Genomic DNA, 27958 nt, shown 5'->3' with positions numbered 1-27958 from the left:
TTCAAAAACATAAAATGTATTCATATGCTTCCAAGAGTGTTGGTAAAGGATGCACGACTGGCTTCATTACAGCCGCTAGCTGAAAGATGTGTTAGCATTTCAGTTCTGCAGAGCAAACAATTTAGAGAAAACAAATACGGAATAAAAGACCAGGCGCTGCATCTTAAAACCTTCAGGAGAATATTGTGCACTGTAGTTACTGTGAACACCAGAGCTCAGAAGATGCCAAGAACCAGCCACATCCTCAGTACCAACACCAACACAGGCAAAAACTGTAAAAGAAAAAGAAAAAAAAATGGCTGTGGAAGTGTGAACACAAGTTCTGCCTCATCTTCTCACAGTGCAATATTTAGCCAACATATTTTAACTTTCTCCAAAAAGACCAGAATAAAACCGTGAAGATGACAGTGAATAAGACATTCTCGTCAAATTTTATTTTCTATCCTTCCAGAAAAACTAACAAACCAAAAACATGAAAAACAGCTCTGAAAACTCAAATACAGCATTTAGCTTTTAACACGTATACCTTTCAACATCTTAGGAGCAGATTTTCTCTGTGTATTGTAGTTGTCAGAGGCTTTGGCTAAAGCTTCACAGCGCAATATTCAGCCCACGTATCTTTAAATCCTCCAAGAAGAAAAGAGTTAAAGTAGACTGTGCAAACATGAATAATAAGTCATTCTCATTTCTCATACAGCTACACTTCTGTACACCAACACGCTCATCTCCAGTATGCTGTACCACAACTGCCACAACTTCTGAAGCACTGCAACAATAGATACTGTGAGTCCAGTTCACCAATCGGGCAGTTCAAATTTTTTGGGTGGTTTTCAAGAGCAGTTGCTCCTGAAAGTTGGCAGCACCACACTGGTTTCTTCCTGGGTCTAAAAATTGACCACCAGTGATGAAGAACCTCTCCACTGAAGTGCTTTGGGTGCAGTGTTGAACTTTATGAACAGCTCTTTGATACCGAACAGCAGCATGTACTCACAAACCCATTCTTTTTGGTACTTGAAACGAGTGTCTACTTCACTTTTGCTGTAATCAGTGGGGTTCAGTTAAATCTGAAAATTGCTCTTTATATCTCTTCTTGCTAATGTCACCACTGGACTGAGAGCTTCTTGATTCTGAGACATCAGAGTTAACCATTGAAATTCTTGGTCCCACATCGTTCAGTACTGCAGATATTCTCCTCATCTTCCAGTAGAGCTGAATGTTGGCAGCAGAATGGGTCAAGCAAACCTTCCAGTCCTGTTCTCACGGACTCCAAGATGTTTTCCACAAGGGTTTGTCACATAAGTTGGCTTGGTGCACTCCAACATGCCATTCAAATCACCCTGTGGTTTTGACAATGGTTGGAACCAAACACCCTTTGAAGATCTTGTCCTACTGCAGGATGTTCATTGCAACTACTCATTACTCCGACAAAGTTGTGTATGAAGTCATTTTCCTCTTGAGACACTTGATGCAAGCCACACTCATCACAGACCGTGGTGTAGGGTATGTTTATCATATGCAAAGATGCTAGCATCAGCAGCCATGGGAGTTTGGTTTCCATACAAGACAGCAGCAGCATAGCACAAACACAGAGCTCTATCATGTGGTAATACAAAGCCAATACCAAGCTTTTCTTGCACATAATCACACTTTAGCCTTTGGTAAAACAGCCCTAAAGAGTCTTCTGTATTGTCTTTCAGTTATTTTTCACGTCTTTGTAATTTATTTAAGGTGTGAGCCCCACACCTTCTGTGAGTGGGAGAATAGGGATGGGATGTTCCATTAAAGTTCCATTTTTCTTCATCTTCATTTGAGCCCTCAGGGGAGGTAGAACTGAATTATTGTGTTGTTCAGTTGCCTAATCATTGCTAACAACTGGTTCTGATCATCAATAGCAACATCTTCCCCAAAGTAGTTGAATAGTTTAACAAAATTTAATAAAAACAACTTGAATTATTCATTTTACACATCTGTCGATTCTTTTTGTCACTCTGTGCGCTTTAAATGATGGTAAAGCTTCTCTGAGACACACCGTTTTTGTTGAGCCAATAAATCGTGTTGCTCATAAATGTATTGTTCACAGCTGAGCAGCAATCCTTCAGGTCACAAAAAACGTTTACTGATGACTTGTTCAACAATGTGTGTACCTGCCTTCTTCTTCACACCTGGATGGCTGCAAACCAGTTTCTATTTTGGTGACAAATGGCTTTTTGACCTTGCTCAAAGGGTGAAGATTTCCTCCAATGTAGTCATGTATAATTCCAAGAAAAAATTCTTGTAACCTATCTTTCGAAAAAAAGAGTTTGATTGAAATTGGGGAACTTTGCATGTGTTGGCCTAACTATTTCTTAATGATTTCTTGTGACCACTTGCAGATATTTTACAGAACTGCTTGGATGCTTCTACTGGATGTGTTGTTTTAACTTAATTGCCTTTCGAAGGGTGTGACTCTTTTATGCAACTCCTGTAAAGATTCATATGAAGTGACTTCATCAGTATCTGACCCTACATTGTCTGAGTTGCTATTTACACCAGCCAAACCAGAAGCATACTGCGTATCGTCAGTCCTGGGGTGCCATGAAACTCAGTCCTTGAGTTTTTGCTTCAGTGGAAACGAATACATTCAGTTAAACATTCACTAGAAACATGAGCACATTGCTTATGCACGGCTGCTCTTTACGTGTTCGTTCACAACACCGGTATAACACTGGCAGCTGACAATTTGAAAGAAAATGGGGAAACTCAAACCAATCTTTATTCCTTATGCACAACGTTTTTAGCTAAATATTCCAGCCTGTATGCCTCCAGTAAAGAAAAAAAATTAAAAAAATAATGAACACATTATGGAATTCGATTAGGTAAACAGAGAACCACACGTTAAGCTGGGTAATGGTGCGTTGTGTTGAGTTTTACACGGACACACACATATTTTTAAAAAGGTGAGCCCGAGCTTTTAAAATGAAGGCCAGAACCGACCACGCAGACTGTTTCCTGTTGAAAATGTCACCAATCCATCAGTCTGATGGGTAAAGGCCAGGCATCTCATTATACGTGCGAATGTGTGTGTGCACATGTGTGTGTGTGTTCTTTTAGAAGAAAAGACTGCTGACCTGGCGAAGGCAGCACAGACACAAATGCTGTTATGTGGTGTATTTTAATGAGCCTCATGGTGGTCATCTATAATTCATTTTCAACAGGTCTGCTCTGACCACTCTGTGCTTGTGTGTGGGTGGTGTGTGTGGGTGTGCATGTGTGTTAGACAGAGCAGTAGGTATCTCATGAAGTACAGTTATCCCACTTAGACAGATAAATAATTTCATTCTGATCACTTTATAACACAAGTGATAACAGCTGGAATATTTAAGATGTATTAAACATTGGTGGTGTTAAGGTGTAATTTGTCATGTTTATGACAGGAGAATGTTCCACATCATATAGCTGTTAATATCTTCTCATGCGGTATCACCATAACAAATATATTCTCATTTGAAATGCGGACTGACATTTCTAAACCATTTATTACTGTTTCTTTTTTTGTCTTTGAGTATATTCCTAACACGAGACATGAGTTTCACTGCATGGATCACATGTTTGATAATGCTCTCTGTCTCTCTCTCTCTCTCTCTCTCTCTCTGTAGGTGCACCGTTCTTCAGTATGACTCTGATCTTCCTCCAACCTCCATCATCATCACCTTCCACAATGAGGCCAGATCTACCCTGCCTGCGCACCATCAAGAGGTATCAGACACTTATTCATAATATATTTATTTTTATTGTGGTTAGTTGGATGTTTGATCACCTGATTGTCATATTTCATAGCAGGCTTTCATTACTTTCCAACATTTCAGTTGAACTGAATTCAGGCACAATGTTAGCTCTTATTTTTTAAAATTTCTCTTGGTGAGTTTAAAACTTTAACAACCTGTATTGGTCCAATTTTAAAGACCCCCGTGCTGTGCATGTGGTGTGTTTATATACTGGAAGACATATCTTAAGTAAATTAAGTAGCTGACACCATGACAGAACATTTTCATCCCTAAAGTTGCAGTTTACTGGCTTCAGACAAAGTCCAGTATTACAGCATGCCATTGTGTATCTTTGTGTAGTTTACAGTGTTTGAGCAGAGTCATAGGTGAGCTGGTGTGCTCGAGCTGTATCAAGTGGCGAGAGACAGGGAACTGCAAATTGTAAAGCAAGCAACAGTGCAGAATTGTATCTCAGCCATTTCAAGACAGAAAGGGATTATTTTCTTGGACAAATACCTCTCAATGTGTAGCTTTAGAGAAGTTTTTAGGGGTTAAAGCTACTTTCAATGTTGGCTGATGAGCAAACAAACGTTCAACTGCCAAAACTTACAGCACAGATCCACTGATGGTACAGCAGGAGAAAACCTCCATAAACACACACACGCACACATTTACACTCCTCTGACCCTCAATCTTTGAACCGTAGTTCTGTCTTTCAGTTCGATAGTATCAGCACGCCGCCGCACACGAATACAGCACAAACAAATACACACACACACACACACACACACACACACACACACACCTCCAGGTTTTGGCCCGAGTTCAGCTCATTATACCAGTCAGTCAGCAGGGACTGGCTACGTCTCCTTACTATCACAGAGGACATTGTGTGTGTGTGTGTGTGTGTGTGTGTGTGTGTGTGTGTGTGTGTGTGTGTGTGTGTGTGTGTGTGTGTGGTGTGTGTGTGTGTGTGTGTGTGTGTGTGTGTGTTGTGTGTGTGTGTGTGTGTGTGTGTGTGTGTGTGTGTGTGTGTCCTCCCCTTCAGCCCTTCTCAAAGCTCTGCAGTTTTCAACCAATTAAAAGACAATCTGTCTCCCTGGGCCCCTCTGCTCCCTTTTGCTTTGGCACTCTCTGTATGTGTGTGTGTGTGTGTGTGTATTCTTGCCGGTGGTGACTTGGAGCTGGAAGTAGTTTAACTGGCTTTTATTTTTTACTTTGAGAATTTGGAACATTTGCTCTCACCAGGGTGCACTAGATCCTCTGAAGCTTCTGTGCTGCTACAAACTGTTTGCTTGACATTAAAACATTTGAAGATAAAATATATTCTATCTTAAAGACATTTAGCAGAGTAATATTTTCATGGCATTTTCATTTAGACATTTCTATATTTCACTGCCCTTGAATGCCAGTAGCTATAGCAAAGAATAAATGTTTGTTTGTAACTGGAATTTGAATAACATGTTCGTTAGCGCAAGTACTGATGGCCAGCATCTCTGATGAGCAGAGAAAGATGTATTGGATGGATGCTTGCATTATTAGAATAGATAGTGTGTTCTGTTATTATGCTACAATTTTGTCATTTAGGCTCATCCAGGTTTCTCTTGAAGAAAAAGAAATGTAGATTGCAGTAGACTTGACATCTTTATGGGATAGCACACCTATCACACATAAATGTAGCTTTTCTACACTTAAAACATTTTTCATTTAGTTCTCAGAGGTTACATTTCATAACCAAAGGAGCAATAACTGACCTTTTTACCATTTAAGTGATAATTTTGTGATAATGATAAAGATTATTGGACCATACAGGATTTTTTTGTTGCCACCAGGGCAAATTGGCAGTAAAGATGAGGCAAGGGCACATTTGAAACAAGCCTACATGTAGAGAAGAATGAGACACATTCGCATAAAGAGGAATCATCTACTTTTGGGCAATCTACCTGAAGACATTTGTTGTGTGCCCTTTGCAGCACAAAAGAGGGGTTGACAGTTGTATTTGTGTAAATAATGAAAAGATAAAGCTTGAGAGACATGATTGAATCTGGCTCGGCCGGTGTTTAAATCTTAACATTTGTCCATACTTTTCTACTTTCTTGGCTTTTAAAGCAGCCATTTCGAGCATTAGGTTCACAGCAATAGACTACATTGAGAGAAGTGTTTCACTCGCTGTCTTCACAAGGAGAGTGAAGCACTTTGCTAAAGCTTAGAGAAGTGAAGGGTGCTGCAAGGGCTCACTTGACATTTACAGTTTCTGTGTGAGTCAGTGCAGCTGACAACAAAAACAGCCAACAGACAGAACATGGTGACGTTATGAGTAATGAGACAGTAAGTGCAGGAACTTGTCTGTTTAGTCGAGTATTTAAGTGTTCTGAAACTGCACTTTTTTTAGATAGAAGTTGGTTGCTATGGAAGCAAAGTTTTAAATTGATTTAGTTTCTGAAATATCTTTTTTGCTGGTCAGAATGTCTTTTTATTGCACAACTCCACAGTGAGGTTAAAAGTCAATGTCAGAGTCGAATGGATCTGGAAGTGTTAGTGCCTTGCTTAAGGATATTTAATGGACCACCATGTGGTTTTTGCAGGTTTTGGCCCATTAACTGCAAATTGTGTGTCATTGACATTACTACTGACCCACAGCAAACCATCCATTTTTAGATTGATGAGCTACCTTACAGCCAGACACTAGTTTCAGTTTATATCTGTACATTATGAAATTCAACTGGTTGAAGTTTAACTGAGATGTGTAATTCATCACAGTGAACAATGTTCAACTTTGTTATGTAATGTAATGCTCTTAATGCTTTATGTAAAGCACTTTATATTTTCTTGAACATGAAGGGTGCTGTGCAAATAAACTTGCCTTGTCTTCCCTTTATTTATTTATTTTTATCATGGTGCTGTAGTTCTGTGCAAGGACCATTTTCAGAATAGGTCTTGAACATATACAAAGGGGCCAGGGAATTTCGAGTCATGGAAGTTGTTTCCCAAAAGTCATTGCACTGATGAAGTACCCCTTACAGGGCCCGACCTAAATGTGTCCAAAACCAAGGAGATGGTGGTGGACTTCCAGACGTCAGCACCATCACTACTCCAGTCACCATCTAGGGATCGGTACCTTGGTGTACACCAGGATGACAAATTGGACTGGTCTGCGAACACGAATGCACTAGGCCAGGGACAGGAACAGACTTGACAAGCTGGTCAACAAGGCTACCAAAGTTGTAGGGAGGAAGTTGGACTTTGTGGTTACGGTAGCTGAACGTTCTCTGAACAAGCTCTTGTGCATTATAGATAACTCCAGCCATCCCTTATACAGCACTTTGGATGGACAGAGGAGCATGTTCAGTGGCAGGTTACGGTCGCTGAAATGCTCCACAGACAGACACAGGAAGTCCTTTGTCCCCAGAGCCTTCCGGCTCTTCGGCTTGTCCCCATAGGGATGGTGGACTTCGACTTTATGTAGTTGTTGTTTTATATTATCTTTTATATTGTTTATACATCTGCTAACCTTTTACACCTCATTCTGCCTTATTGTATTGTAGTGTAATGTGCTTGCTGGATGCCTCAATTTCCTTCGGGAGTAATAAAGTGTATTTAGATTTTTTTTTATTTGAATTGAGGTCTGTGGCTAGTAAGCAGAATTTTTGTGTTGGACAGTAATGAACCACATCCAAGTCAGATGTTATCAGCTCATTACATGACCATTGCCATTACTGATAATTCCCAAATATATAGACCAGTAGGACCTCCTCTGCCTTGTAGAAACCTCAGTGGATGTGCTATCATCCATTCTGATCACTGACAGACAGAACACCTCTGGTGATCATAAGTTCTTGTAAAATCCCCAAGCACAGGAGCTATGTCACATGTGGTCAACGTAGTGACAGGGCATTCTAACCCAAGCCACGATCCTTCTCCTAACCAAATCAAATAGTTTTGGTTCAGAAACTTTATTGATCATGAACTGAAAAGTAGTGAGGGAAAGTGAGAATTAAAGCAGACTCTTTTTTTAAAATGACATATTTAACAGTAATGATGACCCAAAATGTGACTCAAAATGATCCCTCCAATGTCCAAATGTGAAGTTTTGTTCTTCTGCAGTGCAGAATCGCAGCTGTATTTAACTGAGATGAAAACAGAACTACATTACATGGAGTCTAAAATGGTCTACTGACCCTACTGAGAGATAAAAAGGAGGTCCCAAATGAAATATCAGTGTCAGGAGTGATAGCATCATGAAACTCTTCTTGCATCCATTTAATGAGGCAGAGGGACAGGAATGTCTAAACATTTCAATAAGACTCCTATGCACTGTCTAAATCACAAAAATACATATGTAACGTTTTGATAGCATATAGGTCTAATAATAAAAAAATAATGTATTTTGGCATGTTAGACAGCATGCAGGACTCTGACAACATCCAAAAGAGATGAAATGTCCACAGCATTTATTTGACTATATGTTCCTTTACATAAAAAGTGTCAAATGACCAATATGTGAAAAGTTAGTTGTACCGGTGCAGATGTGTAAAAAGTTCGTCTGAAGCCCTGTTTATGTGTCTCAGAACAGCATGTTGGTGAAAAACTGCAAATAAGCACACATGGACATCACTGAAAGGAAACGTACTCTTGGCTGATTTTGCAATTAAACGGTTGCTCGAGAGTTCAGTATGGGCCCAAAGCCTGGAATCCATATTTTTGCTTTAATGAGAGTCATAGGAGAATTTAAGGTTCGATAGCAATATTTATATTTTATAGCTGAACCTGCAGCATTCACTGGAAAATTGTGCTCAACTTGGCCTGAACATGTTGATACCTTCTGGTCCTGCTTGGTCGAGTTACAAACCTCCATGTGGTTGCTGCAGCTCCCAAGTCTCACATCTTGCCGGCATTTCTACAAGCACGAACGCATCAATGCCAAATATCTTTTGAACTGTCCCAAGAACAGAAGGAAGGAATGGCTTGCAGCGTGCGTAACCTGCTATCATATACTCTACTATAGCAGCATCAGTAGCAGCATTGTGGGTAACAGTGATGATGTGAAGTACTGAGATGAAAAAAGGTGTCATCTTCATTATGAATATTTTGAAATATATCGTTGGCTTTCTTTCATCTAAACTGGATCCTCTCCGAACAGTTAACTAAGTATAAGTGTTTCACAAATCATTTTTAAGAGGGTTTGAAAGACAGCAAAAAAATTGCAGTCTAATTTCAAGCGTCAGTATCAAGCTAAGAAAAAACAACTTGAATAGCCAGATAATAGAGATAAATTTTCTTTTTACTATCTGCGATCACGGTTTTGCTCCACAGACTCTGAAAACACTGAAAATGTATTGAATGGCTACAATTACATTATAAAGGGGTATAATTTTGGAGTTTTGTATGCTTTGGGGCTCGGCAGCATGCAGGCGGAACTTTAATAAGTTTGATTTCTGAGACAATGATGGGCACTTTGAAAGCTTTTCATCTCGTGATCAAAGCATTGCTTTCTGAGGGAGAGCCGGGCCTTGTCGATATTTAATCAAGGTCTGATCCGAAAATTGATCCCATCTTCTCTGTCTCCACTGGGCAAGAGATAAGCAGGCCACAAGAGAGAGACAGACGGAGAATGAGAGAGGCAAGAGATGTGGAGCTTTTGAGGACATATTTGGTTTTAATGGGTTTAGTTTGTCTTGGCTCTGTGTGTGTGTGTTCATGTAAAACAGCCTCCTGAGCTGTGAGGGTTTCATTATTTACAGTGGAGCCACAGGAGCATCAATAGGAAATGGGAACGCTAAAGAAAAATCTCCTCCAACGTGACAGAAATTATGAGATCAAAGCTGCTATGTTAAGAATTTTGACTCATTAATGCCAGAATAATGACAGAAAAAACATCTAATCCCACAAGAGAGATTTACATCACAAACACTGGCAGCACAAGATGTTACAGATGGAGAAATATAAAATATATATCCAGCCTAATGCATTTCCCTGTTTATGATCTTGTTTAAACTCATTTTACATCCACAGCCAAGCCAGTGCAGACACGCTGAATGTTAATCGACTAGAGAAAAGGGTTAATTAAATGTCTGAGTGTGATGTTTGTTTTGATATCTAGCCTGCACTTATCATTTGTTTTTGTTTTCATGCATTCATTAACCGCTGATTGTGGTTCATTTTTTCTCTCTATGTGAGGGCACTCGAAGCATAATAACACACAAACGACAATGATGTTCAGCCTCCATGTGCCAGGCAGCCTGCACATATTGGGGAATATCAGTAAATCTCCCTCTTCTGCCATTTACATGCTGTTTTCACGTGTAAACCACATGAAATGGAGTTTTAGTTCAGGATGCACCAGGAAAGGAAATACATTACCGTAGCCCTGGAATGTTTTCCATTATCCTCATGACCAACAGATTTGTATAAAATTCTGTCTATTTTAAAGCAAGGAAGCGTCCTCCTGTCAGCCTAGCTATTTTGGAGGGAGGCCCATTTTTGAAATGCTTTGTCATTTAGGAAATTTAATTAACAAAGCTGCACACAAGTCAATTGTTCGTTGTTTATTTCATGACTATGTGTTAATTAAAAGTTATTTTCATGACATATGCAGGCCTTGAGCTCAGGCTAGTCAGTCCTCTCTATTCACAACATTAAAGCATAACTATTGTGCATATATTTAAGATTTTTAAGATTTTTTAATGTAGTGTTTGGCATCTTTCTACTGCAGGAAGTCAATACAAGTGGAAGAAAGCACAAATAATTCATCAGTCTCTCTGTCTTGACTGAATTTAACCAATCAGTATGGTCTTCTTCGGATTTAACCAGTTAGCATCGAGCTCCACACAGCAGTTTTGTTAGGGCTGTTTAGAGGTACCTACTCTGGAGTAGATGCTATTTCTTGTCGAAAATGTCCCTGAGTGAGGTTTTTCAGAGGCTGATTTTGCAGTTGCACACAGGTTTGGACTACCAGAAAACGACTCACATGCTCCTGCAGTGGAAAACTGCTTAGTGTTACTGTAGTTCCACTACTGTAGGTTAATTGTCTTGGTTGAGTTGGATGATTAACAGCACCTATTACATAGATATTTACAGTATGTATATATGTATAGGGCTATATACACTACCATGCAAACGTTTTGGACTTCACACTTTCTCACTCTTTTTTGTTTACAACATAATTCCATATGAATTCTTTTATAGTTTTGATGTCTTCAGTATTAATCTACAATGTAGAAAATAATTAAATAAAAACCAATGAATGAGAAGGTTTGTCAAACTTTTGACAGATAGTGTATAGGACTATATTCTCACTACCGTTCAAAAGTTTTGGGCCACCCAGACAATTTCATGTTTATCATGAAAACTCGCACTTTCATTCATGTGCTAGCATAATTACACAAGAGTTTTCTATTCATCAGTTAGCCTTTCAACACAATTAGCTAACACACTGTAGCATTAGAACACAGGAGTGATGGTTGCTGGAAATGTCATTTACCTCAGTAACAATGTCTAGGCTGTATTTCTGATTCATTTAATGTTATTTACATTAAAAATGCTTTCCTTTTCCTTTTCCTTCAAAGATAAGGAGATTTCTAAGTTACCTCAAGCATTTGAAAGGTATTGGATGTATAAGAGAGAGTGAATTGTCACTATTTCCAAACATTTTGACCTGATGAAGAGCCAACTAGAAGTGAAATATTGTGCATTTAAATACATTTGTGGTTGAACTATGTAGGTACTTCTCTTTTAACTGATGCTATTTTCTACTGGTCTTACATCTCCAAATGATTTGTGTATAACTAGACTGTTTCTTAAGGCATTTACAATTATCAACAGCTGCCATGGCAAAAATCAGTTTAAAATTACACTATTCCAAGCATTACTTTACTGGGGGCAAAATGTTTGAAGAGACTTTTGTTCCTTCTATAGCATAATCAAAATTAAATTGTGTTTTGCAAGGCAAAAAAAGTTTAAAAATCCAGAAACCATGTCTTGATTGGATTTTTTTCCATACTATAATCAGTCTGAGATGAGGTCAGGCTTGAAAATGGCTTGAAAATAACCCTCAGTTAGCCATCTAATTACCCGCTTGGTCCATCAGTCAGTCTGTAGTCCAGCCAAGCAACCATCTTGCTCTGCTCAGCCAGCAGTTACTGGGAGTGTAGAAATGCCACTTCCAGATCAGCACCAGCTCAGCACTTTCAGATTCAGTAGACCTAAAAAACGCACAGTAAAGACTCCTGATCGCTTCCTCTACAACTGATCACTCAGGATTTATTAGGAAGACGTAGATTTATAGTTTGAGCTCTTTATGGCGAGTTCACTGCTTTAAAAAGGCCTTCGTACCACTCTGTTGTCTGCCTCTCACCACTCCTTTCTAAATCTTTATCTGTGGGTTCAAGTTTCAGATCTTGCAAAAATCTTGGACATAATGTTGTTTTATATGTCAATCAGATAGCATTTAACATTCTTGATCAGATAGTATTTTCTACATACATGCATTTCTTCCACCGTCTATCAGCTTAATTATCAGGAATAGTCGGTATTTACGGGATACTGATATGAAGCATTACAGATCATCTGTAATTTTTATTCCATTAGATCAACACTGATGAGTTATACAAACAACATTTACTAAATAAACAGTCATGAAAAAGTAATTAGTGAATACAGATATAGATCTTTGCAGATTAACAGGGACAAGACCATATTTATCGTGGACAAAGTAGCCCTTTGATTCCAGACTGAGGCTGATAAATGTAGACGCATGGCTCCGTAGATCAGCAGTGATGAGACAGTATTTACAGGGTGCAGATATATAGCATAATGCATCACTGGTGGTTAGACAGAACAGAACATTGAGTGGCTGAATCAGGATTTCTTTCCAAGAACAGTTTCCACAGATCTGCTGGGAAAGGCTTTCTATCAGAGCAAGACAGATTTAAGATGCAGTGAAAACGGTGACGTTTACACTTTTGAAAAGAAAGTCTGTGTTCTTAGGACTTAACGTCTCCTGCTTAATAATACGTTGATTTAGAAAATAGCTTCATCTGAACAACATTCAACAATAAATAGAGTATTTTTATTTTTCAGACGGTGGTCATCTAATTTTGCAGTGAAATTTTTCCATTGCTGTCAGATGTCTCAATAGAGAAATAGGTTGGAGAAGGGTTGCAGAAAATGGATGAATGGAAAGAGTGGTGGATGCAGAGGTGGAGAGAAACGAGTGATGAATTACTCCAGCAAGGTAGAGGATGGAAGAGCCGGCTGTCAGCTAACCAATCAGGCAGAGAGAGAGGGGAAGAAAAAGGGAACCGGGCTGAGGAAGATGGAAAAGGGGAGCGCTTGAGAGAGGGTAAAAGGGTAACAAAATTTACCCAACGTCAAGTAGCACATAAATAGTCGAAACTAATCTGACTCATCACCTGTAGAAAATGGAGGTGGTGGAAAAGAACCTTCCATCTGTACAACAAATAGCCCATTCACTTGAAGGACAGATCTGGCAGTGTGTTTTTACAGTAACCAACTGAGCAGAAGAAATGTAGCTCCAAAGGGTTGAAAGCATCTCTTCTCAGGTGTAAATAAAATCCATAAATAGTGGGCAGCAGAGACGCAAGACAATCTGAAACCTGTAATAGAGGTTTTGAAGCTGAGTCACATGTTCAGAAAAGACATCTGCTGCCTTCATGGAGACACAGCGGCGAGTTTTCAGTGCACAAAGAGAGGTGGAACATATGATTTAGCAACTCTGAGGGCACAGAAAAAATACTGTCTTGTGTTAAAGTAAAGTTAGTAAAGTGTTGTGTTAGTGATGTACGACTTGAAAAAGACCGATATCTACAACTGATGATTAAGCTTGTAGTTCTAATTCAAAGTTTTCACCAAATTTAATACCATTTGTAGGTGCTCACAGTGAATGAGCAATCGTGTCCTTGTACATTTGATAACATCATCATGATTCCTGGTTTGCTACCAAAGCTGAAGACCTTCAGTATGGCCAACACCATCGTGTAGCATTACCTCTCCTGTTTTTGTTTTGTTCTTTCGAGAAACTAAGTGTTTTGGCAGCAGCTTTTATCGCCTTCATCCAAAACTGCCTCACTCCGCTCCAGAGTGCACGCATGCTGAGCATGGACAACTCCCGTGGCAATTGAGCCCCTCACCCTGGCGGTCCTGCAGCAGCACCCATTTAGCATCAGCGCAACCACTGCCAGAGAGTGGGGTTAGATTCCCACCAGGGCCACACATTGAGCTCTAAAAATGCACGCTCTCGAGGCACTTTGGATGAAAGCGCTCTCCAAATGGCAGCTGTAGGTAATGAAAATTTTTCAAAAAATTCCCCCCTAAAATTGATATATAGAGTGTCGGAAATGAGCGGTGCAGATATAGAGCTGCTATTCTGTGGCAGCCGACTGCAGTATTGTCAGCGGTGATAATATTTTCTGTGAGCTGAAGATAGCTTCTCCCTCAGCACGCCTGAGGGGAGGTTAAGCCTCATAGCTAGTGGCCTGTGAACCAGAGAAGAGTGTGTGTGTGTGTGTGTGTGTGTGTGTGTGTGTGTGTGTGTGTGTGTGTGTGTGTGTGTGTGTGTGTGTGTGTGTGTGTGTGTGTGTGTGTGTGTGTGTGTGTGTGTGTGTGTGTGTGTGTGTGTGTGTGTGTGTGTGTGTGTGTGTGAGGGGAGGTTGTGAAGGAGAGAAGAGAAGGTGGAGAGAAAGAAAGAAAAGAGGTTTGTGTCCATTCATCCATGGCTGTCAGCCTCACTGTAGCACAGATAGATAGGTAGATAGATTCTTTCATTGGAGGATTTAATGCGAACTAATGAGATAAATACACAATTTTTGTTAGATTTTTGTCTCTCCCTCCATCTTTATTCCACCCTTCTCTCCCTCTATTACTCATTTGATTGCCCCACCAACCCTTCCTCCACACCCTCCTCACCCCCACCTCCTCCCTCCTCCATCTCATCCATCAATCCGTTCATCCATCTCTCCTGATCGGCCCTCAGTCCCACAGAGAGACAGAGGGGGAGAGTTACAATCAGGGTTATTCGTCTCCCTTACTAGCCTGCCATCTCTCTCCCTCTCCCACTCTCTCTCTCTCTCTGTCCCCTCCTTTATTGTCCCTCTCTCTTTCATCTCGCCCAACCTCTCCTCCTCCCCCCTCCTGCTCCCCTCCAAGCATCCATCACTTCTCCTGATGGGGTCCGGTGCCTCAGAGACCCACAGGTTCGCTCCACACCTCCTCCTCTTACATTATCAACCTCCCCTCTGTTCATCCCTCGCTCGCTGCCCAACTTTTCTCCACACTCTGTAGCTGCAGTCTCACTCAGCTAGCCAACTCCTTCATCTCTTCCATGTATACTTTCCTTCCTCCTCAACTCCTGTACTTTCCTTTGGCTTTGTTCTTTTTCATTCCCTTTTTTTCTGTTTCTTTCTCTCACTCTTTCCATGTGATCTCATTCATTTACACTTTGTTTCTACGTACACCTTCCTTTTAATCATGTCCTCCTTGAGTTCATCCCTGTTTGTCCTTTCTTTCTTCATTCCTCTCCTCTCTGATTTTTTCCCCCTCCACATTTTCCTCCTGCTCATTTCTTTGCTCTTTCCTGTCTTTCAGCTTTGTCTTCCTCTTTTCATCATATTCTGTCTCCTCCCTGTTCTCCTTCATTCCCTTTAATCCATCCTCTGGAAATCAGATCTCTCTCTTCATCTCTTTCCTTTCTCATTTTCCTCCACCTTCTTTTCCTCGCTTGCTCCCTCTTTTATTCTGCTTCTCTCCCTCCCTTCTCTTTGTTTTACTCTCTCTCTGTTTCTCTCCTCATCCATTTTCACATTCCACTCTCTTTTCATTTCCTCCCTCATCACTCCTTCCTCCTTTCCTCCACCTCATCATTTCTTTCCTCCCATTCCAATCACTTACCTGTTCTCTCCCTCATCCTCTGCTTTTTCCGCTTCCTTTCCTGCTTTCCTTCCTCCTTCTTCTCCTTTCCATCATCCACCTCTCCTCAGCCTTATCCAGAGGGGATGATGAACACAGAGGTTACTGAACACTAGAAATAATGAAATAAAATGGAGCAGAAACCCACCCAGAACAAAACACATTTTCTCATTTCCCCCCTGTAAAAGTTATGAATTTTTTATGTTTCAATCTTCCCCTTTAATGAAATAGTTTTTTAGAGGCGACACGTCATACATTTTCATAACAGGAATTTGGGCTGACATTTTCAATATGTTGTTTCATATGGCGTGCAGTGCGTACATAATGGATTCATGAGCACCTGAGACAATGTGTGTGTGCCCGTGTGTGTTTGCAAGTTGGCATTTATTTGTCAGCTTTCTGTACATTGCATATACATTTATCCTTTTATTTAGGGTGTTTACCTCCGTATGTGCAAATTTGAGACTAACATTTTCTTTTGTCTTTCTCTGCAGTGTTTTAAACAGGACTCCAGTTCACCTCATCCATGAGATCATTCTGGTGGATGATTTCAGTGACGACGGTGAGCTGCAGCTGGACACACACACACACATTAACACACACACACACACAGCTACAAAGACATGCATTCCACGTCTCTTCCAGGTCAGAGATAACAGAGATGAGACCTACATAACAGATCAGAGGGAGGAATGTGTCCACAGCTGCTGGATCCACAGTTTCAGGATTAAAGTGGAGACGAACGTAAACCTCCATTCTGGGTCAAAGAGGATACCTATAAGCCGTGTGAACACTGTCTCTTCTGCAGATGTGTCCAGTGGGATATACCCAACACACCAGGAAAAGTTGTGCAGACTTAAAGCAACGACTAGTGTCAAAAAATCAATGAAAAGACCCACATTCTATTCAGTCAGTTTTATTTATATTGTGCCAATTCAGAACATACACTACCAGTCAAAAGTTAGGACACACCTCCTCATTCAATGGTTTTTATTTAATTATTTTTGTACATTGTAGGTTAATACCGAAGACATCAGAACTATAAAAGAATACAAATGAAATTATGATGTAAACAAACAAGTGTTCATCTTCAGTATTCATCTACAATGTAGAAAATAATACATATAAATAAAAGCATTAAATGAGAAGGTGTGTCCAAACTTCTGAGTGGCGCAAGTCATCTCAAACCACGTCACACAGAAAAGTAAAGACCTTATCAAATGCATACAGAGAAACCCAACAAAACCAAACTTTCACATAGATTCACTTTGAGCAAAACGTGCCTTTTACCAGGACAGAAAAACATCTGGCAGAACCAGGCTCAGGGAAGACGGACATCTGCCTCGACTGGTTAGGGTAAAGGTTAAGCGGATAATGAACAGGATAGCAGACAGAAAACAGACAAACTGCACTTAAGAGAACAATAAACACCGGAAAGGTCGGTGAGGCCAGTAACCACAGATCAGAAACATGTAGCTCCAGAACCAAAGACACCTGCTGAGAGGACATAAAACAAACTACAAGACAGAAAATACACAAAGTTAGTGACATGCAGTGCTGGTGTAAAAATGAATTCAAAGAGAAGGACTGGAGGAGAGGAGAGGTGCTCACTGCAGCAGTCTAAATCTGTAGCAGCAGAACTAAGGGATGATTCAGGTTCACTCAAGCCAGCTCTAACTATAAGCTTTATCAAAGAGGAAAGTTTTAAGCCTAATCCTAAAAGTAGAGATGGTGTCTACCTCTGAACCCAAACTGGGAGCTGATTCCACAGCAGAGGAGTCTGTCTAGCTCAGTGGTTCTCAAATTCTTTCTGTCAGGCCCCCCTTCAGAGGACACAAATCTTCTGCGCCTCCCCAATAACTTTGTATAAACTTGTGTATATATACATTATATATAAAATGTGAATATGCAGGCCTATGTTATTTTATCTGATTCCATTTTGTTGTTTTCACAGTAAAGATCAAGGATGTCAAACTTCATTTTAGTTTAGGGGCCACATAAAGCCCAGTTTGATCTCAAGAGGGCCTGACCTGTAAAATCACACCATAATAACCTATAAATAACCACAACTCCAACTTTCTCCCTTTGTTTAAGTTGGAAAAAGTACATTCTAAATACATCGCTCAAAAATATTAAAGGAACATTTTGAAAATTCATCATATTTCAATACGGGGAAAAAACAAACTGGATATTAGCATTGATATGGACTGGATAATGTGTTAGGAATGAAAAGTGCCACATTGTTTGATGGGAATGAAAATTATCAACCCCCCAGGAGGGCTAAATTCAAGACACCCCAACATCAAAGTGAGAAACTGATGTGGCAGGCTAATCCATCTTGCTGAAATTCCTTGGCAGCAACTCAAAATGGTATTCAGTAGTTTGTATGGCCTCCATGTGCTTGTATGCATGACTGACGATGCCGGGACAAGCTCTGAATGAGACGACAGATGGTGTCCTGGGGTATCTCCTCCCAGATCTGAACCAGGGCATCACTGAGCTCCTGGACAGTCTGAGGAGCAACCTGATGGTGTCAGATGGAACAGCACATGAACATAATGTTCCAAAGGTGTTCTATTGGATTCAGGTCAGGTGAGCATGGGGGCCAGCTAATGGTATCAGTTCCTTCATCCACCAGGAACTGCATGAGTTCTATTACCACATAAGACTGGGCATTGTCGTGCACCAGAAGGAATCCAGGACCACTGCACCAATGTAGGGTCTGACAATGGGTCAAAGGATTTCATCCTGATACCTAATGGCAGTCAGAATGCCATTGTCCAGCCTGTAGAGGTCTGTGCATCCCTCCATGGATATGCCTCCCCACACCATCACTGACCCACCACCAAACCGGTCATGCTGAACAATGTTACAGGCAGCATAACGTTCTCCACGGCTTCTCCAGACCCTTTCATGTCTGTCACATGCGCTCAGGGTGAACCTGCTCTCATCTGTGAAAAGCACAGGGCACCAGTGGTGGACCTGCCAATTCCTGTGTTGCCAGCCGAGCTCCACGGTGCCAGTCAGCGAGCACAGCGGGCACGAGAGGATGCTGGGCCCTCAGACCACTCTCATTACATCTCTTTCTGATTGTTTGATCAGAGACATTCACACCAGTGGTCTACTGGAGGTCATTTTGTAGAGCTATTGCAGTGCTCATCCTGTTCCTCCTTGCACAAAGGAGCAGATACCTGTCCTGCTGATCGGTTGAGGACCTTCCACAGCCCTGTCAAGCTCTCCCAGACTAACTGACTGTCTCCTGGAATCTCCTCCATGCGCTTGAGAATGTGTTGGGAGACACAGCAAACCTTCTGGCAATGGCACACATTGATGTGCCATCCTGGAGGAGTTGGACTGTCTGTGGAACCTCTGTAGGTCCAGGTATCGCCTCATGCTACCAGAAGTGACACTTACCCTAGCCAAATGCAAAACTAGTGAAAAACAGTCAGACAATATTAGGAAGGAAAAAAATGTCAGTGGCCTTCGCCTGTAAACTCATTCCTGTTTTGGGGGTTGTCTCATTGTTACCCCTCTAGTGCATCTGTTGTTAATTTTATGAACACCAAAGCAGCTGAAACTGACTAAAAAGCCCCTCAGTTACTTACTTGACCAGATTAGTATCCCACATGTTTCACTGATTTGATGCAATACTTAGATTAAAAAGTGTTCGTTTAATTTTTTTGAGCAGTGTCTGTTCACATTTAATGAATTTTCTTTTTACAAAGTACCATGAACAACCTGAAATTTCTTAAGAAAAACAAGTTCAATTTCAACAATATTATGCTTCAGTCGATCATTTACACATGCCACATCACAGATTGTCTACAAAGGCACAAAACATTCAGTCACAGGTATCTGGATCTCAACAATCTAGTATTTTACTTTATGAAATAAAAACAACTTGTCTTGAAGTCATTAAAAAAATGTACAGTTTTACACATTTCCAATTTGCAGTGAATGTCTTCTCTGTAATTTTCTTACCATTTGCAAAGTCATCCCGCAGGCTGAAATGGACCATTTCGTGGGCAGTTTTGGCCTGCAGGCCGCACATTTCACAGCCCTGGTAAAAATAATGGGAGTAGATGAGCCAAGGTGGTAATGTAGCCACAAGGGGACACAAGCCAGTGTCTTATTGTTCCGGTCCCAAGCCCGGATAAATAGAGGGTTGTGCCAGGAAGGGCATCCGACGTAGCTTAGCCACGCTAGACCCTCGCTCTGAAGACGCAAGGGTCTTGGCACGCTCGACAGGGAGGGAGGCGAGCTAAAAGGTTGTCTATCAAATCACTCTGCAGCAGTTGGGTAGGTGTACAACCAATCAGCGCAACGAATAGGCTCCTAGAGCGCCGGAAATCAGAGGATGCGGTAGTTTGGTGAAGTCTTATTTATACAGTCAATGGGTGAAGCTCAAGTATATTACAGACATGTGAACAGAAAGATTATTCAGAGTCGGTGCTAATGGAGCTCAACGTCTGTTGTCGTTTTTGTTGTCGACCCTGGCAGAGAATTAAATTCATTGCCATGGGTTGTCTAGCATGGCTAGGCTAGTTGTTTCCGGTTGTTTCTGTCAGAATCGTCGCGCCTCTGTCGTCACTTAGTTACGCGCGCCTTCTGACTCTACACTTCATGGTGATTCGTCCGGCCAGTTTTAGGAGCATCCAACCTCGAGCCTTATGGAGGGTAACTAGACCCACCCTGGCAGAGAATTAAATTCGTTGCCGTGGGTTGTCTAGCGCGACTAGGCTACATCCGACGTAAAACTTTGGCCAAATCAAACATGCGAATCAAATGTATGACTTCCATACCGGATCGGTTGAGGCCCAGGTTAACAATGACCACCATCAGTGCTGTCAACCTGCAGGGTGCCGGTGGAAAATGGACTACTGTTGGTCGAAGAAAGAGGGGATGAGCCAAGGTGGGGATGTGATCAAGTACGCCGGTGTTCCAGTTGTACGCCAGCACTGCGTTCTCCTCTCTCGTTCTTGAGAGTCCGTACTTCTGAGTCGGTACTTGCTAAGTACGGACTTGCACAATGGCCAGCGCAGTTTGTGCGCCGCGAAAAACAGGCCAGTGTTAAAACAATAGTTCAGCTAATTAGTTCCGCACAGACTGACCTTTTCCTCCCAGTTGCTATATGGCAATGTGGGGCAACTTGTAACCCACTTTTCAAGATTTGCATCCTCAAAACTAGTGGACTTGGAGCTGAGAGCCACAGACAGGTTGGAAGAGTGGGAGAGAAATGATAGACAGACTAATACATTTGTTGACAATAATAATGATGTAAAATCAACAATACTGTAATAAATAGTACTATATAAAGAAACCTTTCATTTAAATAAATATACTGGAGAAACACTAATCAAAGGTACTGTCTACAGATACGGACCCGATACGGCACTTTCCATTTGCCAGACAGATACGGACCCGTACGCGAGTCAAGAAGCTGCTAACCACTGCAAACTGTTGAACGGTAAGCAAAGGTTAAGGTTAGGGTTAGTGTTAGGGTCAGGTTTAGGGTCCGTACCTGTAGTACCGATGCTACGGGTCCGTACCGCTAGCGTCTACCGGGAGTCACGTGACCAGATCTCGCGTATCTGATTGGCAATTGGCAAGTGCCGTATCCGTAGTCCACAGGCTACGGGTACGGGTCCGTACCTCTAGCAACAACCCTAATCAAAAGCTGACCAAAGGGATATACAGGGGCTACTGTATCAAAAGCTACTGTCTGAATACTTAATATTACCATTTTTATTTAAGTTTTTATTATGCTTAAATCGTGCCAAATCCCATCAATGTGTTTAATTTGTTTGATTAAAGGAGAGATGATGAGTGTTCAACAAGGGGCCCTTTTACTACTGCGCCCCAAGTATTGAAGAATAGCTTGATCATTTAGTAAAAAGACTTCTTCAAAATAATTTATTAATCATTATTACTGTCAAATGAACTTGCAACCAGTATTTCAATGTTAACTTTCATTATTATATAACATAGCTATTCACAATCGAGTTAAAACTGCTTTCAGTAGTTACATTTAATAAAATGAATCATATTTTATACATCTTTATGTTATGTATGACAATGTTGAGTCAAGAAAGTAATAAATATAATTGTCACATAAATATGGTGGAAAAAAGTTTGACGTTTCTCTATGAAGTGTAGAATGCAAAGGTTTAAAGTGGAATATAATGGGGGCGCTCAAAGTACAAATTGCTTTAAATTATACTTAAGTGCAGTACTTGAATACATGTTACCTTCGAGGCACAGTCTGTTCAGATTGAGAACATGGACTGTTAAGAGCTTGGAACTCTTACAAGCGAAGCAGTCACAGAAATTGTTCTGATTGGTTGTATTTTCCATTTTTCTCTCAAGTCCTGGTAGAAAATCAGTTCTCCATATCTGCTGAGCTGAGTTTGATACGATCAAAAACTGCCTGCACTTTAGGTTTTTTTTTACGGTCATGGAGTTCAGCAATGATAAGAAATACACAAGCATACAGGTAATGAAGTATAAAAGTACAGTGAAGCAGCCGCTTTGGGATAGGTAGAACCAAATGCCTCATAAGATTTCATTTGCTCCCAGAGCTTTGTCTGAGTTCAGTGGTACCAAGTTCATTCATCTGTGTTCAAAGATGTTGAAGTGTAGCAGATTTAGTTATCCTCCTCACTATAACTTTGAGTCAAAATTCAAATATTCTTCAAGGAAACAATGAAAGAGAGCCACAAAGATGTCGCCATTTAAGTTTTGTGTGTTTTTTTGCTGATTTAATAAGCCCCAGGAAAATCTAAGTAGTCACTATCTCAGAGTCTCTGTTCACAATGAATAAACCTAAATTGGAGCACAGCAAAATCAACACAGTGCGATTTTCAAGCTTGTGATTTGTGTGGCAGCTGAGCGTTTTGAAGATCAACTTGTCACATCTCAAATCCAGCTCAGTTTCCCAAAAGTATCTCAAGGCTGCGATGATAGTGAAATCTATCCTATGAACCCCCTGAAACTCAAGAGTTGTTTCCCCAAAGTGTTGTAACTTAAGATGTTCTTTGATATTATTCTGAGTTAAAGAGTGCTCACTAACCACTCGAAGAAGGAGGAGAGCTTGTTAACAAGCTCTCTATGAAGCATCTTTATGTTTAGTTTGTGTACTCCACACTTACATACAGTAGATCTGATGCAGATATAATGTCAGAATTGCAATCGCAGTAGATGTCATGTATCTTCATTGCAAGTATGGTAACTATTGCCATGCTTAAATATTACTTTATGCTTCTAACAGCAGTTAAATTAATCAGTTTACTTTCTGATATTTTTTTTCCTTTCAGTAACATTAATCAGAGCAAGCTAAAAGCAGTCTTTATGTTGGCTGTAGATGAAGCTCAATTTTCTTGCTGAAGAACTGTATAAAACATTTCTTCATGTTGTTTATAGCATATCAAAATTGTAATCTCTACCTCATTAATGTTGGTATATTTTTTACACTTTGTAAGACCACAGAAAGCAACATTACTTTGAAAAGGAAAGTCCTGTTTTTCCTCTGGTTCTTTCTTGTCTTTCTTCTTGCCGAGCAGCTGGTTAGCTCTGTCACCTGCCTGCTCTATGGGACTCTGGTCTGTACTTGATACAGACATGGATGTGAGCTAAAAACATAAAAACTTTGTCGCAGAAAGTGTAAAACATGAACACCAGATATTCCTGTAGGAAAACACAGCTTTACGGAGCATGTGTTATGTCCCTCACAGGAACACCAGCCAGATCACCCAGCTCAGCTCCACTGTAAAAGCCCTTTTACTCAACCTTTCACACCGGCGCTCTATTTTTCACATTTAAAGGCAGATGAACATCAAAAACATTCATAATGATCAAAAGATCAAATGAGCTTTTCTACTTATGCTCATTTTTTGCAGTAGAATTTAAGGATGTAAATTTAAGACAATTTCCTTAACCAGTAGTCTATCAAATTATCAGTAATTAAACTGTTAAAATTAATGAAATGCAGTGATCTTATTCCATATGTCGATTAAAAAAAAAAAAAAAACATCTAAAAAATGAAAACATAAAAAATAGTAAATGATTGGCGCAAGAGTACCAACTAAGCTTTTTGGAGAAAGTTGTTCCACATCAAAAGATAACTTTTAAACATTAAACCTCATTGTGAGTCAAATCATTTCTGTCCAGGACAAAGTGCTTCTGCCTTTTTTCACATAGAGTTTGCAGTTTCCCACTTGAAAGGAGAAGTTAAATGGAGAGGAGAGCGACCAGACATCTCTTGTAGGTCAAAGGGCTCTGATGGAGGTTTTCAGTCTTTCATGGTCACTAAACTTCAACACAGTGTGACGCGAGCTTTCTTTTTCCCCAAACAACTTTTCTCATATTTCTTTCTTGCAATATACAATAATAAAAAGACCTGCATAACAATGAAGTGTGAAGACAATTAGCTAAACTCTGAGCAAAACTAGTCATTAAGTTGTAATTTACTACGCCGGCACCTTTGTGCTAAAGCATGTAATGGAGTGTAAGAAGACATAATTAACGATATAATGATAAACCTTATAAAATCATAACAGTTCCATTTTCCAGTATGTTGAATTGTAGAACATTTCTCTATCAGTTCTCCCCCAGCCCTCTCCACCTTCAGTCATTATTATAATAATTCACTTCAAGGTTGTACTTAGCAAAATAATGGAACACTGTTGAATCCAGCTTTGATATCGCAAGGACAGGCATCATTTTCAAATACTATTGTTGCTCCAAAACATGTATTAAATAGTAATTTCACTTCAGTGAATGACTCATGTCCCAGTGATTCCGTTTTTCCCATTCTCCTTTTCTTCTTTTCGTTTTGACACTTTCCACTGGAGTATTTTTTTTGAACAGCAGACGGTTATATTTAAAAATAAAATATTAATACAACTCAAAAATTCAGCAGGGAGCACACAGTCGGCTGAACAGCAACTAGACAAATGTCTGCCTTGTCAAACTGAAAGCTTTGAATTGTCGTCCTGCTGCTGAAGACTTTTTCAATGAGCTGCTAATTGCCCTGCAGAGTCTCAGAGAGATGATCAAGATATATTTTACACAGCACACAATTTTCTGTTCAGTTATATATTTTTCACATTGCATTCATGCTGTTTTTTCTTCTTCTTCTCCTTTTTGTTTTAGAAAGTGACTGCCAGCTTCTCACCAAACTGCCCAAAGTAAAATGTCTTCGCAACAAAAAGAGAGAAGGTACAGCAACAATTGTGTGTGTATTTTTCTGTATGAAAATTGCATTAGCATTTTTAAAAGGTTAGTGTGTATATATTTGCATGTGTAATTATACATACTGCCTTTGTAGGTGTTTTGGTGTGTTATTTGTCAGCGTTATACCATACACGTGTGTGTGTGTGTGTGCCTGCATGTAAAAACGATTTGTAGTGTGTGTAAAGAATTTAAATTTGCCCGGTGTTAATGAAAACCCTCTGGCCTTTTCATCCTGCTGCCTAAACATTCCCATATATTCATGCACACACATACAGACAGACAGTGAGTGAAGTGAAATTGATTCATTCATCTCGGGCTACATATGGAGCTACAGAATTGAAATGACCTGAAGTGAATTGAAGTGACAGGAGCTGCTACTGAAATAGAGCTCAGAGAAGCAGACTATCATTAAAAAATGTCACTGAAAGAAAGCTGTCTTCCACTATCCCAAACCAAACATACCTCAAATTCAAAAGAAAGACCACAAGCTAAAATTTGACTTCTTTCTTCAAAAATGCCAAAAAAGCAAATAAAAAAGGCATCAAAATTCATAAATAACTTGCCAAAATTCCAAATGCCAACCAGAGTTGAGTTAATACCTCAGTCACACTAAATTTGGATGTTATTCCTCATTTTAATGGGTAATACAGTCATGCGTCATGGCCATGCTTATCATTTGCTATATAATCCATTTGGAGCTGCCTCCATGCTCTTAAATATAGAATGTAAATGAATGCAATACACAAATTAACATGACAGCTTAACAATGTGATAGGGTCATGAGCATTTTGGGAACTAAAAGCATAGTTAAGAGCCAGAAAAAGGTTTGAAAAGATGTATCTAATCCCACTCCAGGTGATTCTGGATGCATCTACATGAGTTTAAAGGACTTGTGAGTGAGCAGAACATTTCATTCTTCTTTGAAACAACAGTGGAGGTGGCATGTTGTAGATGAGTTGGGGTATTTTAATTTAGTATTCCAAATTTGGAATTATGCCCTTTCTGTGGATATTTTCTCAAACAAATCCAAGTTCAAGGTCCAGCAAAGTATAGGACGGAAAAGTAAAAACGTGATATATTTCTAGATGTAAAGGACCCTGACAGTTGAATGATTAAAATCATTTTTAATTTGATCAAGACAGACCATCTCCAAAAGAAAGGGAAATGTTAAAAAGTTAGGAAACAGCGATATTAAGATCTTGTTTTTTTTTTCCACCTACCAAACCCTGTTACAATGTTTTTGTCTTTCTCCACATTACTAATAAACATTGGATTGAATTACTTCTGAACAATTTATACATGTGATTGCTGAGAGGTTTGAGTTTGTTTGTACCTTTACATTAATCTTCCTGTTTGGCTGCAAAATAAAGCCAGTGAACAAGTGCCAGAAACTGCATTTCCTTAAATGACCACTTGAGGCCGACTCCCAAACTTTGTGAATCCCCTAAAGCCCCATCATAGACTGTATAATAAAAATGGACGTAGCGCCTGTCTCCAAAAATGAAGCCTACCCAGAAGTGTCTGAAACTTGCAACATCACACCGTCCGCCAGGCTCCAAGAAGCTCTGGCTCCATAGATTCCAATTCTACACGGGAAAAACTAAAACTCGATAGACTGCTTTTCTATGGTTCAGGATTTTTTTTGTTAATTTTCATGGTCACAATGAGACTTCAGGTGGCCAATTCGAAAATAAATCAATACTGAATTTTATATAGAGCGCAATTTTTTTTTTTCCTAAGTCAAGGGCGGGGTTACTTGATTGTCAGTCTGATTTGGAATGATTGACAGGTCCTCTAGAGGAGGCAGCCTAGACACTCATTCAGTGTAAACTCTGTTCTCCTCATTTGTATTTAACTCTGATATAATAACTGTTGGTTTATTTATTGGTGGAGCAGCAGAAGATTTTTTATTGACAGTGTTTCTGCCCATTAGCTAGTTTTAACCAGTTTTCTACCTTTGTCTGATCCTTTATTGGTACCAGTTTTAATGCACTTTATATGCAGCTTTAGTGTCTGATAATGTGCCAGATGCACTCCAGATGTTGATGGAGTTTATTTCTGTGTGTGTTGACCAGAGAAGAGTTTAGCTCCACTTTTGGAGGCTCACATTGTATGGAGGCTAACATTACCAGCAAAAGCCGGTATGTGGGCGCGACAGTCTGGCCAGTCATTGCTCTCTGGCTCCGCCCTCTGAGGATCTTTTTTTCATCTCTGGTTCCAAAAATTCAAGATGGCAACCAGGAAGTAGCAAAATCCTACATCTGTTTCTGAATGCAGAAACATAAGGTGTGACATCGTACCTACGTCCGTCTTTATTATCCAGTCTATGAGCCCCATGTTAAATGAACATATTTATTGTAGAAATAAACATGTTTACAGCCTGGTACAGAAAACAGATTTGGTTTGTTTGGCTAATTTCCCTATTCATGACAACTGTGCTGAGAGTAAATATTCTCAGAACTCATCAGTTTTAATGTGTTAAGGCCTAAAGTTATGCATAATTGAGTGTGTGGTTGCTTTGAGTTACAGGTGAGCACAATCAGAACAGTTTGTGTTCTCGAGACATTTTCATTTCCTGCCTCAGCTTTCCTCATGCTCTTTGCTCATTTTTGGATTAGCCAGGCATCAAGAGAAATAATGTGCTGCCAATATGGCCAGAGCCAAAACATTGAGCTTCAAAAATGCTGTTCAGGGTTACATTACTGAAGGCTTATACATTTTTTTATACAATCTGTGACGAGAACAGGACTCGTCACATTTTTACAATGATAGTAGAAGGTGTCTATTCTGCAGCGGAGAGAGGATCAAAATGTAACCTGACCAAAATAGAGATGAGTTCAAGACAGAAGAGGGAGAGAAATGCACTATGTGATGTTATCTCTACTGGGAGACAGTTTTCATAATATTGTCTGGACCATAAAGCGCCTGGTCAAGCCTTGTGAACTCCTTCCTGTTTAGCTTGATGTTGCCTAGCAGCACAAGTGATAGAAAATCCAACGCTCGAGAATTTTGTAAGGTTCAGTGATCGATGATGTATGTTTCAGAATATTTTTTTTGTGAAT

At 40.0% G+C, this 27958-nt stretch overlaps 1 protein-coding gene across 1 annotated transcript in view; it reads left to right on the top strand.

Moving 5' to 3' along the window:
* galnt14 (UDP-N-acetyl-alpha-D-galactosamine:polypeptide N-acetylgalactosaminyltransferase 14 (GalNAc-T14)) overlaps positions 1-27958 on the top strand; it is a 193635-nt gene that overhangs the window by 117340 nt on the left and 48337 nt on the right. The window contains 4 exon segments of the mRNA XM_022206915.2: positions 3636-3717; positions 3719-3735; positions 16160-16227; positions 24816-24881. Of these exon segments, the coding sequence (XP_022062607.1) occupies positions 3636-3717; positions 3719-3735; positions 16160-16227; positions 24816-24881 (233 nt within the window).

The sequence above is a fragment of the Acanthochromis polyacanthus genome, chromosome 16 (genome assembly GCF_021347895.1).
Source record: "Acanthochromis polyacanthus isolate Apoly-LR-REF ecotype Palm Island chromosome 16, KAUST_Apoly_ChrSc, whole genome shotgun sequence".
NCBI classification, from domain to species: domain Eukaryota; kingdom Metazoa; phylum Chordata; class Actinopteri; family Pomacentridae; genus Acanthochromis; species Acanthochromis polyacanthus.
Note: the sequence above shows the minus strand (reverse complement) of the source record. Positions and strands in the feature narration are given on the sequence as shown.